The sequence below is a fragment of the Ictalurus furcatus genome, chromosome 16 (assembly GCF_023375685.1).
Source record: "Ictalurus furcatus strain D&B chromosome 16, Billie_1.0, whole genome shotgun sequence".
Taxonomy (NCBI): Eukaryota; Metazoa; Chordata; class Actinopteri; order Siluriformes; family Ictaluridae; genus Ictalurus; species Ictalurus furcatus.
In genome coordinates, this window is record NC_071270.1 from 16940944 (window position 1) to 16954692 (window position 13749).

The 13749-nt window shown below is 39.1% G+C and overlaps 1 protein-coding gene across 2 annotated transcripts in view; it reads right to left on the bottom strand.

Moving 5' to 3' along the window:
* Positions 1–296: 296 nt before the first annotated feature.
* Positions 297–13749, bottom strand: part of chsy3 (chondroitin sulfate synthase 3) — a 53263-nt gene continuing 39810 nt past the window's right edge. For both annotated transcript variants that reach the window (XM_053644934.1, XM_053644933.1), the window contains exon 4: positions 297–3831. In XM_053644934.1, the coding sequence (XP_053500909.1) occupies positions 2260–3831 (1572 nt within the window). In that variant the 3' untranslated portion in view covers positions 297–2259. The remainder of the gene's footprint in view (positions 3832–13749) is intronic.

Genomic DNA, 13749 nt, shown 5'->3' on the forward strand with positions numbered 1-13749 from the left:
GCATTGTACATACTTGCAATGAGCTGCTCCCCGAGAACAATCTGAACAGAGAGCAGCCTCAATGTTTAAGGACCAACATACAGATATAGTCCAAATAGAATTTAGATTTTTAATTTTTTTAAAAATAAATGCTAACATGACTACCAGGCAAATAGTACGACTCAATAATTTTATTTCATAATTATATTGCAATATATATTTAACTTATGTTTAACATGATTAAGTAGCCTTCTTCTCTGGATAAGTTGAAGGGGGCAGCGCCCCCTATTGACCAGCCGCCGCTGGTGGCCATAGTGTGTTTGCAATATAATATAGTGTATTTTGACACTAGACCAAATTCAGTCAAAATGCAGACAGCAAACTGAATGAAAATGTTAAATGGTATTTTCTGTATTAAATACAAAACTAACAAGCACCTAACGGACTTCATGAGAAAAGTACCCTAATGGTCAATACAATTTCCCAATTCCACTAAAAAAAAAAATTATACACACACACACTGCAGGTCAAAAGTTCAGAGACACTTGACTGAAATGTTTCTCATGATCTTTAAAAATCTTTTGATCTGAAGGTGTGTGATTAAATGTTTGAAATCGGTGTTGTAGACAAAAATATAATTGTGCCAACATATTCATTTCATTAGAAAACTAACAATTTATTTACAAAAAAAAAAAATTTAAACTGACGACTTGGAGCGAAATATTCAGAAAAGCAGCCAATAAGTGTTCAGCGTAGGTGGGAACGCCTTTAATACTGTTTAAAAAGCATCTCAGGGAGATTCCTCAAGAAATTGGTTGAGAAAATGCTAGGCAAAAAGGGAGTCTACTTTGAAGATGCTAAAATACGCAATTATTTTGATTTATTTTGGATTTTTAAAATAATTTTATTTATTTTTATAGTTCCATTTGTGTTATTCCAGAGTTTTGATGATTTTATTATTATTCTAAAATGTGGAGGAAAAAAAAAAAGATAAAAACAAAGAATGAGTGTGTCTAAACTTTTGACCAGTAGTATATATATATAAAACACACATATATACTACCATTGGCAAATCTACTGCAATATCATACATGTTCTGCAAATTGTTCTTTGAGCAATGTCCTAAAATGGTGTCTGAATAGATCAAATGAGCTTATTGAGAAGTTTGTGGTGTGTTCGACAGTTTCATGGGGTCAGTTAGGTATAGGGTTTGGACAGAAATGACTTTGATTGAACAAGAATATGTTTCATATTCTAATGTATATATCTAATTATTTAGTATGTGAAACACACAAACCCCAACATGCAGGAAATAATCCTTGTGGATTTGGTCACACTGAGTTGGTAACACTAATAGGCAGCTCTTATTATTATCAGATACATTGCATATTAAAGGCTATTGTAGAACATACTGAGCAGAGTACATGCAAATATACACAAAACTATACCATATCTGTCATATACATACATCATAGTACATACAGTTTACCGACTACTAATGAACTGACACAGATGACCAGGGACGAAACACAGGTTTATGCGTTTCAACATTTATTATAAATAATCAACAAAAAAAAGCTTATTTTATCACAAAGCAACAATAATAAGAGATGCACTTTGTTTGCCGCAGCAGAGCCTCACAAAAATAACATAAGATAAAAGACTGAATACAGAAAAAATATTGGAAGGCAACCAGTACCTTAACATAATGATCCTATTGCAACTAGAAAATAAAAGTTACAGTAACTTTAAAAATACTGCAGAAATAAAAAATATTTTAATAGTATAAAGAATGTTTTCTTTTTCTTCAGTCCCCCTTTAAAGCACATTTATGGTACTTTCGTTAATATTGTCCCCATGGTAATATATTAATTTATTAATAATTTATTTATTCATGGTGGTGTTTGTGTCCACTTTAACCTGGAAACAAGAGCACTTCTCATTCAGCTTGAATGGCAAGGATAATACTGAACATTCACACACGGTGGTCTTGTGATGAGAAATATGCTCCTGAGTAAATCAGCAGATTTCATGTTTTCAACAATGAGCACAAAACAAATGGCATTAACATTTTCCTAAATGACCTTTGGAAGACGCTGTGAAAGAGTCAACTGCACAAATAAATATGCTGCGCCAAACGCTGCTAGAGTACCTTTAATTTCACACACTTTCTTCCACTTTAGACACACACACACACACACACACACACAATCTGTCTTTTACGTCCAGGTATTGAGGAACTGAGGTAATCTCCAGTGACACTGACCGATTGCTGGCATGTCAGGAGGAAGTTCTGTTCCTGTATCCTACGCCTAAATGTTTCTCCAGCCACAGTTCGGCTAACTGCATCGCAGATGCATACGTACTCGCTTTGGACCCCAGGCACATTTTGTATTGCTTGGGCTCTAGATTAGTATCGCATTGGACAGGATGATACACGTGCACTATACCGGGTTCTTGTGAACGGAACACTTTTAAATCGGAGTTAATGATCTTTGTGAACAAGTCGACATCCTCCAGCCCCCAGCCTTGTATCGAAGTGTCAAACCCTCCAGCTTTTAGCAAGTCGCCTTTGAATATGCAGGTGATGCCGAAGCCGTAATCTCGCCAGAAGCCAGTTTTTTTGGTGAAGACAAAGTTGCTGTCTTCAGTATGGCTCCCAGCCAAGACGATTTTGGGATTGTACTGGCTGAACACGACAGGAAAATAGGCCTGTCTCCCTTCAATGGCGTTGTCTCTACATCGCTGGAGTGCGTCGCTACTGAAGACCAGATCCACATCACAGAAAAATAGCAGGGAGTCATTATTAAGGCCAGATGCACCCATTTCTAAGGCGAGACCCCTAGAAAACTCTCCTGTCATTGGTATTACAGACAGATCTGCTTTGGGATATTTATTATGGTAGTCTTTAATCAAGTCCAAATGCTTCTCCTTGTCTTGGTTGCTATCATTATCCACCAGGATGATGATTAGTTTTACATTCTGGTTAGAAATAAGGCAGACCTTCTCAAAGTTGTCCATGAAACGCACGAACGTATCGTAGCGGCCTGTAAGCGGTACGAGGATGTGCAGCTTCTTTTGACCCTGCTCTCGTGTTTCCCTGTTCGACTCTGAAAACTGAAAAGGGTAAAAGATCTTGAGTGAATTCGAGAGAAGCGAAAAAGACTGGAAGTCACTATTGATTGCCTCCACTAGTTCAGCAACATCTAGCTGCTCAGGTTCATTAAAGTAAGGCCTACTAAAGGACTGCTGCAGGTAGACATGTCTCCGGACTGGCACTGTCACTTTTCGTCCTTTGTGCCTCTTATAGAGCAGCATAAGATCCAGGATGTACTCGGCGCCATGTAGAGGATTCACCCTCCTATAACCATACTGGATTTTTTTGAAGTCAATGACACGGCCTCGGACTTTGGAGTTCTCATTGATCATCTCCATCACCTGGAGCACCGTGTCCTCTAAGGCAGAGCGCAGCACGTTTCCGAGACCCTGTCGAGGCATGTTCTTTTCGCTAGTAGAGTACAGGTACCTCCCATTAAGGAAATCCCACTCGAGTACGTCTGCTCGTTCGGCTGGCTGGTAGCGGGCGTAGGAAGGGGGCGCGCCCAGCTGCTGGTCCTCCCACTGCACCTCCATGTTGCTGAGGTGGCTCATGCTCCTGCTCTCACGATGCAGCTGGATGGTATGATAGCGCAGCTGCGAGATCTGCCGGCTGAGCATGTAGCTGTGCAGACGGTACTGGTAAGCTGGACGCTTGTTGGGGTGCAGAGTGATAGCGTTGTGAATCTTGCTGCTGTGCAGTTCCTCAATGAAGCCTTTCTTGTGCTCGTAGTTTTCATAGAACAACTCCTGCATCTGTACAGGCAGAAACAAAAAAATAGACAATAGAAGGATGAGATTTTCAGCAGCAGTACAAGAGTTACAATTATCTACTGTATTAAACACATGATTAGGAACCAAACTGCATTATACCCTGTTGCTGGGGTGGTGCCATCAAGGGTACATATTTTATACCTGTAGTTATGCATCTTTTACACGAGAAGGTGCAAATACGTGATAAGTAGTTTTAGAGTAAAAGTACATTTAAAAGGTACATCAGTGGTCTTTAAGGTCTAATGAAATTATCAAATTATTTTTAAAGACACACACTAAAGGTACAAAAGATGCACCCTTGTTGGTACCACCTCAGTGACAGTTTGGCATCTTTATTTCTGAAATCTTCATGCTGCTGTAGGTAGGAATAAAATGAGATCCGAGTCTGGTTAATCTGAAAGCAAATTTATTTGCTTGTTCGACCAGAGGCTATGCCACAGTCTATAACCACATACGCTGCACTTTTTTTTCTTCTTCTTTTTTCCAGCTGAACAGTTTGTCCAACATCTGCAACAGATTTGTCTTCCTACCAAGCACTACAAAATATGGGTTTAGCACTAGACTGTAATTGAGGAGTTGAGACTGCAGGGGGCGACAGATACATGTGATACGTGTGATAAGTGTGCACACTGTTAAAACCTCAAATTGTACAATCGTTGTACCAAACATGTACATTATACATAAAAATGCCATGACAACACCAGCTGGGGTGCATCGCTACTGAAGACCAGATCAACATCACAGAAAAATAGCAGGGAGTCATTATTAAGGCCAAGTCGACATCCTCCAGCCCCCAACCTTGTATCGAAGTGTCAAACCCTCCAGCTTTTAGCAAGTCGCCTTTGAATATGCAGGTGATGCCGAAGCCGTGATCTCGCCAGAAGCCAGTTTTTTTGGTGAAGACAAAGTTGCTGTCTTCAGTATGGCTCCCAGCCAAGACGATTTTGGGATTGTACTGGCTGAACATGACAGGAAAATAGGCCTGTCTCCCTTCAGTGGCGTTGTCTCTACATCGCTGGAGTGCGTCGCTACTGAAGACCAGATCCACATCACAGAATAATAGCAGGGAGTCATTATTAAGGCCAGATGCACCCATTTCTAAGGCGAGACCCCTAGAATACTCTCCTGTCATTGGTATTACAGACAGATCTGTTTTGGGATATTTATTATGGTAGTCCTTAAACAAGTCCAAATGCTTCTCCTTGTCTTGGTTGCTATCATTATCCACCAGGATGATGATTAGTTTTACATTCTGGTTAGAAATAAGGCAGACCTTCTCAAAGTTGTCCACGAAGCATACAAATGTATCGTAGCGGCCTGTAAGCGGTACGAGGATGTGCAGCTTCTTTTGATCCTGCTCTCATGTTTACATAAAAATGCCATGACAACACCAGTTATTTCCATTACCAAAAAGCGAAGAAAGCTTACTTAGTAAGCATGTGATATTAAGTAAGTTAAGTAAGTATACGATATTCAGTGAATTTGAATACTTATTTTCTTCATTTGATTGTGAAATTACGTCTTGTCCATAGAATTATGCACATATTAACTGATTCTAAACTGTACACACAAATACAGTCAAATGAATCTTTACCCATGCCATATTTACTACAAAAGAGCAAACGTACATCTTGCTTTAAACGTAAGCGGTTCTTAAGTCTAACCCTATATAACGATTTTAGTTTGACAGTTAGGTGCCTGTTTAGGAGACCTGCAAAATTAACAGAATATGTCTTGACCAGTCTTCGAGTAGGTACTGAGGAACATCTCATTTCTCTTTCTGACAGAAATTGCAGCTTGTCATGTTACCAAGAAACTGCAAAGTGCTCTGTGCTGTAGATCTTCCGCTGCAGCAAAACGTTAAAATGATACCTTTACCTCTTGACATTGGAGACTCCTTCCAAAAATGCGAAATAAACATCTCCTCCCAGAAAACTTCACCATATCAACAGTTACACAAAGAAACATGGAAACTACCGTCTGAGCCATACAGAATATTAATCATCACCTTTTGGTCCAATCAGAATTGAGAATTCAACACAGCTGCGGTGTAATCATTAATGTCTAATCAACAAAGACAAAAAAATAGGAAAAAAAATTTCGCTAATGGCTCCCAGGACGTAATAATAAGTAACTGCATAATAAACTTAAAATTATATTGAGTTAAAAGTTAAGTTATAACAAATTCAGGGTACATTCACTCCTGCATTTTAATAAGACTACTTGTGTAAAATGTATAGTTTAAAGCAGTGGAGGAGCCAGGAGTTAATTTCGGGGGGTGAGGAAATATCAATATAACTGTACAGATTATGTGACGATGTTATTTAGTATAAGTGCGACATGCTCGCGCATTTCAGCTGCAGACAGTAGTACTGTAGGAGCGTTGATGGCACGAATCCATTATCCACATTTACCTTCAACTAATCTCGCCATACACCATAACACACCTTTATTACAGTTCCACCCAAAATGATTCAAATAAAATACTAGTAATGATCCCTCCATTCCATTTTTCTCCTCCTGCACTAAACCTGTACTACCTCACCTGTCATCTTGATCCACCTGAGCTCATAATGGAGCTAGCTCGCTTCTAGCTTTCAAACAGAAACGGAAAAATGTGTGATTCTGATTGGTTAATCCTGTTTCTCTCCATAGCAACGAGTCAGCAATAAAATATGATTAAACAATAAATAAAATATGATTATCTTAACATCTGTATCTTTTTATATTGACCTTAACATCATTAGAGCATGATAACTGCAAAAAAAAAACCCCAAAAAACGTATGCTGTATGACATAATCAAAAAGCATTTGGGACTGTCATGCAGCTACTCCAGCTATAAAGGCAGTTTAATAATAATAAAAAAATATACAAAAAAATACACATGTCCTTTCACATAAACCTGACTGAACCTTTGCAAACAGCATGTTTTTATTACTCCCTCGTGGGGAAATGAAGGTGTCACAGCACCATGATAGTGGGAATAAGAATAGCGAGGTAGAAAATAAATAAATAAATAAATATCTGTATGGCAGTGGACAATGGCAAACGTGCACGAGCAATATAAATGTACTCAATATGAAACCATACATCAAAACTGGAAGGAAGTCATGACACCACAAACAGCAGGAAATTGTAACATAGCTGGTTCGTCCATGTGTGTTTGAAGATGAAAAATGTTGTCATTACGTTCTTTTAGTGAAGAAGGAAGATCACGTTTAGGACTTTCCTTTGGCTGCAGCATAATTCCTCCATTTCTCACACCAGTGTTCCAGACATTAGCAAGCACATCTTCTCTGCTCAATTCCTCCACTGATCTGCAGAGTACTGCTCCACTTTACACTGCCAGATGAACTGAATACAGCTTGATCTTTAATTAAGTGTGACCCAGAGCAATGCCAGTTATTATTTACACGAGAATTAAAGCAAACGTGGCTGAATAGTACTTAAATGACCTGGATGGAAGTGAATGAAGGGAATTTTAATCAATTAACGACTAGCTATATGCATTATAATCATCTGATTTAACACAAGGTTTCATATCGTCTGATTCTCTGCATGGAACCAAATTTGTCCCAATAAAGCCATTATGGTAAAGATATTTGGGGACCAGCATTTTGAGAAATTCTCTCGTTTTGTAAAAGGCTCTTTTTGTATCGAAACTTTCAGCAGCTGCTGTTGGATGAACCTGAACACATAAATCATAATGGCATTACATCAGACAGTCCTTCTGTTCGTCTAGCTTTCCAGCCAATCCTTGACAAACGCAGCAAACATTATCATATCTTTATAGCTTCATTCTCTCTTCATCCTGAATCCATGACAGTATCCATAAAAATCGCTGAAGCGCAATTTCTACAATTTAGACCACATTTCACAAGCCTAATATGTTTTTCTGTATGTTCATGGTTCATTTAGCAGTGCATTAAACTCCACGTTATTTTGCACTTCCATTCGTGCCGTTACAGTTAAAGCGTAGCAGCGTTTGCTGATCGTGCCATGAACATTATGTGATATCACTAAGTAGCCGATACTAATCATACGCCTAAAGCCCTTAGGAATAGGAGTCTAAGAAGTAAGTCCAAGGCTAGTGCATTTAGAAAGCATGTGAACACCAGGCTGTGCAGCACACTGACCTTCATACAAGTCTAAAATAAATTCAAAAGACGATGAAAACCACTCCACATTCAGTGTTTTAGTTATTTATATGAAAAGCGGTATAGCAGAGTGAAAAATCTAGGTGTCCTGAAAGCTGTGGTACAGCTTGCCTCTCAATCACTAATTCAATTTAATTGGAGAACACTAAGCGGTTCAACATTGACGTTTGACAAACCTGTAGAGCAATTCCACACGGAGTATCCATGTGGCCCTAATGATCTGACTGTTGCTGAGCTTCTCATGGAGTCTTTTTTTAGGGAATACACTTTGGGGCATGCTGTTCTAAGTAAATACTTAAAGAGTCGTGAAACACTGAATTACATTTTCTGAGATTTGTTCATGTCACACATCATAAAAGACAATGTTAGCGGCCGTTAATTTTAACTGTAGGAGAAAACTGGTTAATTTTGATGATGAGACTTTACAAAACTTAAAAAAAAATTCTTTGCATATCCCAGCATGTCAGGAAGTTGGGATCAGAGCGCAGGGTCAGCCATGATACGGCGCCCCTGGAGGGTTAAGGGCCTTGCTCAAGGGCCCAACAGGGGCAGCTTTCCGATTTTCAGTCAAAAGTTCTATTCATGAAATATGTATCGTTTGCCGTGTCCGCTGACGATGTCGCTAACTCTACTGTAGTAATGGTTTCGATGTAACTAACTCTTGCTCGAATTGGAATTTTTTTGGTGAACATAGACAAGTAGAGTGATACAAACAGTGAAATGTATCAGTGCTGTTATACTAAATATTAGTACTCTTGGTACGCCACTGAAATTAGTGGACCAGAACTAACTGTTGTATAAACAGTATTAGCACTTCTTATCATGTTGTCACTTTTGATTGGTTAGAAAATGTCATAGAGGGGGTAATGCACTTCCAAATCAAAGGTTGTAACACATGCGAACCAGTTAGATGCAAGTGCAGTTTTTCCATTAGGCTTAATCCATTTTGGTCATAATACTGTACATAACGAGGATAAGATCACAGGTAGACCAGGTCCAAAATTCGAAATTGACTTCAGGAGAGCACGGAGCGACCACTCTCCGCTGAACATCGACAGCTCCTCTGTGGAGATCATCAAGCACACCAAATTCATTGGTGTTCACCTGACAGAGAACCTCACCTGATCCCTTAACACCAGCTCCATAATCAAGAAAACCCAAGAGCATCTTTACTTTCTGAGAAGGCTGAAAAAAGCCCATCTCCCAACCCTCATCCTCACCACGTTCTACAGAGGAACCACTGAGGGCATCCTGAGCATCTGCATCACTGCCTAGCTTGGAAATTGCACCGTATCGGATCACAAGAGCCTGCAGTGGATAGTGAGGACAGCTGAGAAGATCATTGGGGTCTCTCTTCCCTCCATCATACACATTTACACCACAAAGCCACCAGCATTGTGGATGATCGCACTCACCACTCACACAAACTCTTCACCCTCCTGCCGTCTGGCATTCGGGCCCTCACGGCCAGACTGTGTAACAGCTTCTTCCTCCAAGCCATCGGACTCCTCAATACTGGACTGGACTGACACACACACACACACACACACACACACACACACTCTCTCTCTCTATCTCTCTCTCTCTCTGAACTGAACACCATCCCACTCCCACTGCAATATTTGCACATTTCTGTATTGAATGCACTGCATTTTTTGCTGGTACTGTATTTATAAAAACATCATATTTAATTTCCTGTCACTATTACACACTTTACCTGGCTGCTACTGCAATAACTGCTATGTCCATATTTGGTATAAGCTTATCTGCTGAATACGAAGTCTAGCATGTTGTGTTTAAATTCACAGCATTTTTTAAGTTACTCTTACTGTGCCTATTGTCCTGTTTTAGTAGGTACTGTACTGTCTTATGTTGTTAGCACACGTTTGCACGTGCACGTCTGATGTAGTCGGTGTATTATTTTATGTAGCATGATGGTCCTGGAGGAACGTTGTTTCATTTCGCTGTGTACTGTACCAGCTGTATATGGTTGAAATGACAATAAAGCTACTTGACTTAACTGAAATGAGAAAATACATAAACTAGGAAGTTGGATGAGGAATTGGGGGAATTAAGGAAAGTCACAGTTAGAGGCAAAGTAAAATTTCTCATGGGATCATGCTGACAGCATACTGCATCATACAGGAGCTTTGTGGACATATTTGTGTTGCATTTCGCATTCTCATATCTGTGTTTATTTTGAATTACTGTTCTGCTCCTGAGCAAAAATCCATAAATGTTGCAGTGGGTTGTGACTGTAGATATTTTGAAAGTCATTGTTGTCAGTGCAATTTGCTTGATTACGCTTTGGGTTTTAAAGCTGCCTTGAACAGCACATCTGTATTGGCTGCTCTACTACTAAATGATACCTGAGAGTGCAAACCAAATGTCACATGGGTATATTACTGATAATCAGTAATTCAGGATGTGACACAATTTGCATCAAGAACTGATAAAAGAAAAGTGAGAAAAACACAACGTGAAGCCACAAGGATAGAAATATTGCTAGCGTATGAAAGCTTTAGGCAAAAACACCCACACAACAGAACTGGCAAAACACTATTTGTTATTTCTCTATTCATAATTCAAAGGCATCTAGACAACCCCTTTTGCATCAACACAATGTTTTTGTCTGGATGAAAAATAAGGATATTGGCAAATAGTGATTATTAATTTTTAAGGGCTACCCCATTAGGACCCTGCTCAAGTCGGTGCTTTTATGCCTTTATAAGATACAGTATGTCCCATCAGAGAAAAGCATTATTGATTGGATGTGTAGCGTATGATTGTGAATAAATAAGTATGATACTTTCCATTCTTAGAAATCTATTAAGGGCTGAAAAATGAGCTCACTGAGCATCCTGCTCTTTATAGTTTGATTACTGTCTTAGTGTAAAGCAGGTTATAAATGTCACAAATTAATATCCTGTTAAATGCAGAGTTTCTATGCAGCAGTGGCTCGTGACCATAGATTTTGGTGGGGAAGGATAACGTTGATAACGACACACTTGACTTGTGCTATAGGCTACTATCTAGTGAATGTTTTAGAGAAAGCTCAAACAGTAAAAGGCAGCTGAGAGTCGACAACAGTCATACAGCATAGAGATCAGTATCTAGTTTTGAGTATCTAGTTTTGAGTGGTGTCCATTTGTCCAACTGTGTTCAATGTAATATCATTAACCAGGGTTGCCAGGTTTCAGCAAAATTTCCAGCCCAACTACATCTCAAAAACCACACAAGACCTGAAACTAGCACAAAAATTCTGGCATTGGAAAAGGGAGCTATTTTGCCTTCTTCTACTCAGCTTTCGAGAAGAAAACAAGATCCCTGTGGTGCACTAACATTTCTGATGTACAGTCATTATCCATTATACATCAATAATACCTCTGTCTCCCAATCTTTGCTATAGATCGTACAATAGAAATGGTTCCATACATCATAGACACACTGTCTGCACTTACACTTTGCCTTTTTCATGGGAATTTATCAGAATTAATTCTGATTATTTGCTACAAAGCAAGATCTAGACAGCTAATCTAGTTTAAACTAGCACATGATGGCAATATTAACTGTCCTGTCCATTGTTCCTCCCCTGAGCATGGGGCAGTGTGATTCCTTCCCCAGTGGGCCTCATTAGTGCTTGTTGTAGTTCCCATTTTTGACCACAGAAATAATCAATTAATGGAATCCACGAAGCATCTTATAATCTGTCAAATAGCAACGTTTTTTAATCATTGGTTGCTCCAAAGTGGTAATTAGTGTTTCAACAGAATTTAAAAATGTGGAGTATATGTGAATGAGAACTACATGATGCTTAATTTGCTGAGCGGCTGATATAAATAGACGAGCCGCCACTGTTCTTAAGCAAAATGCATAAAGGTTGGCAGGTCTGCCCTGAGCATTCGGTTCACAGCATGCCATCCATTTTCTCTGGAATAATACAGCGCTTGGAGAAAACCATAGAAATGTCTAGACGTTCTGAATATTTCTGCTGAGCTGAAAAATATAAAACTGATTAAAACAACAACAACAAAAAAATCCAGTAATTAAATTGGAGGATCCTTTGTATACTGGTGTTAGGATGGATCTAGATCTGAGAATCAGTAATGTGGGGGATGAATTAACAGCTTTTTTATTGTGGATGTGCCTGCCTGTGCAAAGCGGTGAGACCTGAGCTTATTCATGTGAAGAAGAGGGATTAATTTCAACAGGAAGGCCTTTGAAGGCTCAGCCTGTAGGGAGGATCACTGAATGCTGTGTGGTTTCAGCTTGATGAGTATTCAGAATGAATTGACTTCATATACTGTTTCTCAAGCTCCTCTTGTGGCACACTGGATGTATCATTCACAGGCAGGCTTCGAGGCAAGATAACAGAAAAGAAATTGATGTACCACAAACCGTCCGCGCACCCGCTCTGCTTCAACATTACATGCTGTCTGAGTGCAGAGGATTTAAAGAAGCTGAGAGTGATGATTTCACCATCTTACACTGTACTGCGCAAAGCCCCAGACAAGTAAACTCATCAAACTGCTGCTGACTATAAGCTGAGAGATGGACAGGAAAGAGCACTGCAATAAAATTCTACAGGCTATTGAAGGTAAAGGGCATGCCGGACCCGATGATCAAAAATAATCTCAATGTTAGACTATTATACCATGCCATTAGTGTAATTCTTTCCACTGCATATTGATTTCTGCAAAGATTCATTCCACTTCCCATTAGGGCTTCAAGTGTGGCTAATGTGCAATTAGTGAAAGAAGAGAGAAGGGCATGAAAATGGTACAATTTAATTACACTGGATGTACTGTATATCAGATTAAAACCAATACAACCGAATGAATGCAACTGCTGAAACTGACATACACTGCATATTTAATATACGAAGGCGAGTCAAATGAAAGCCTTGATATTTTATTTTGCATTGTATATTGCAAATAGCTGTCACAAAAGCGTATCTTTTGTTTTTGCGAAAAATTTTACTTTTAAGGTTTTCATTTAAGTCACCCTCATAAATCACATGAATGTCACTCAGTACGCTTATATGGACAACAATAATGCAATATTAACCCGATGAAAACAATACTCTGATTAAGAAACTATCATGTAAACAGCGATTTCTGATGACCTTAATCTGGCTAAAGTCAGACTCGAGGTAAACACAAATCGAATTAAGACGTGTGGAGTATTACCATTTTAGACGCATTATCGAAGTACATTATAGACATGTACACACCTTAATCACACTATTAACGTTGTGTGGGAGTTTTCACCGCATTACATGTTGACACACGGCAGTGCTCAACCGTTTGACAGCAAACAAGAGAACACGGCTGTGTCCGAAACTGCAAACTTACCTACTATATAATAGGCAAGATACATGTACTTCTATATACTATATAGTAGGTATGTGATTTGGAACGCAGCCCATGGCTTCAAGCAGTCGTTTATTTGAACGTATAGCATGACAAATAATTAACTGCACTTGAAGCACTTAAAAAGGAAACACCCAAAACTGTATACGGTTCCATAAGGAAGACCAACTGTATGTTGATGCGTGAAATTCTGGAGGGAACGTCGGACGGCGTGGCGTGGGGATGTAATGACGTGTGCAGTTAATTGATCTATTTTCTATAACATATAAAACAGGAAGATGAAAGGAATATTCTCATGTAAACACCTTAATCACAACATTGTCTTAATCAGAATAAGGTCAATAATTAGCTTACTGCTGTCCATGTAAAC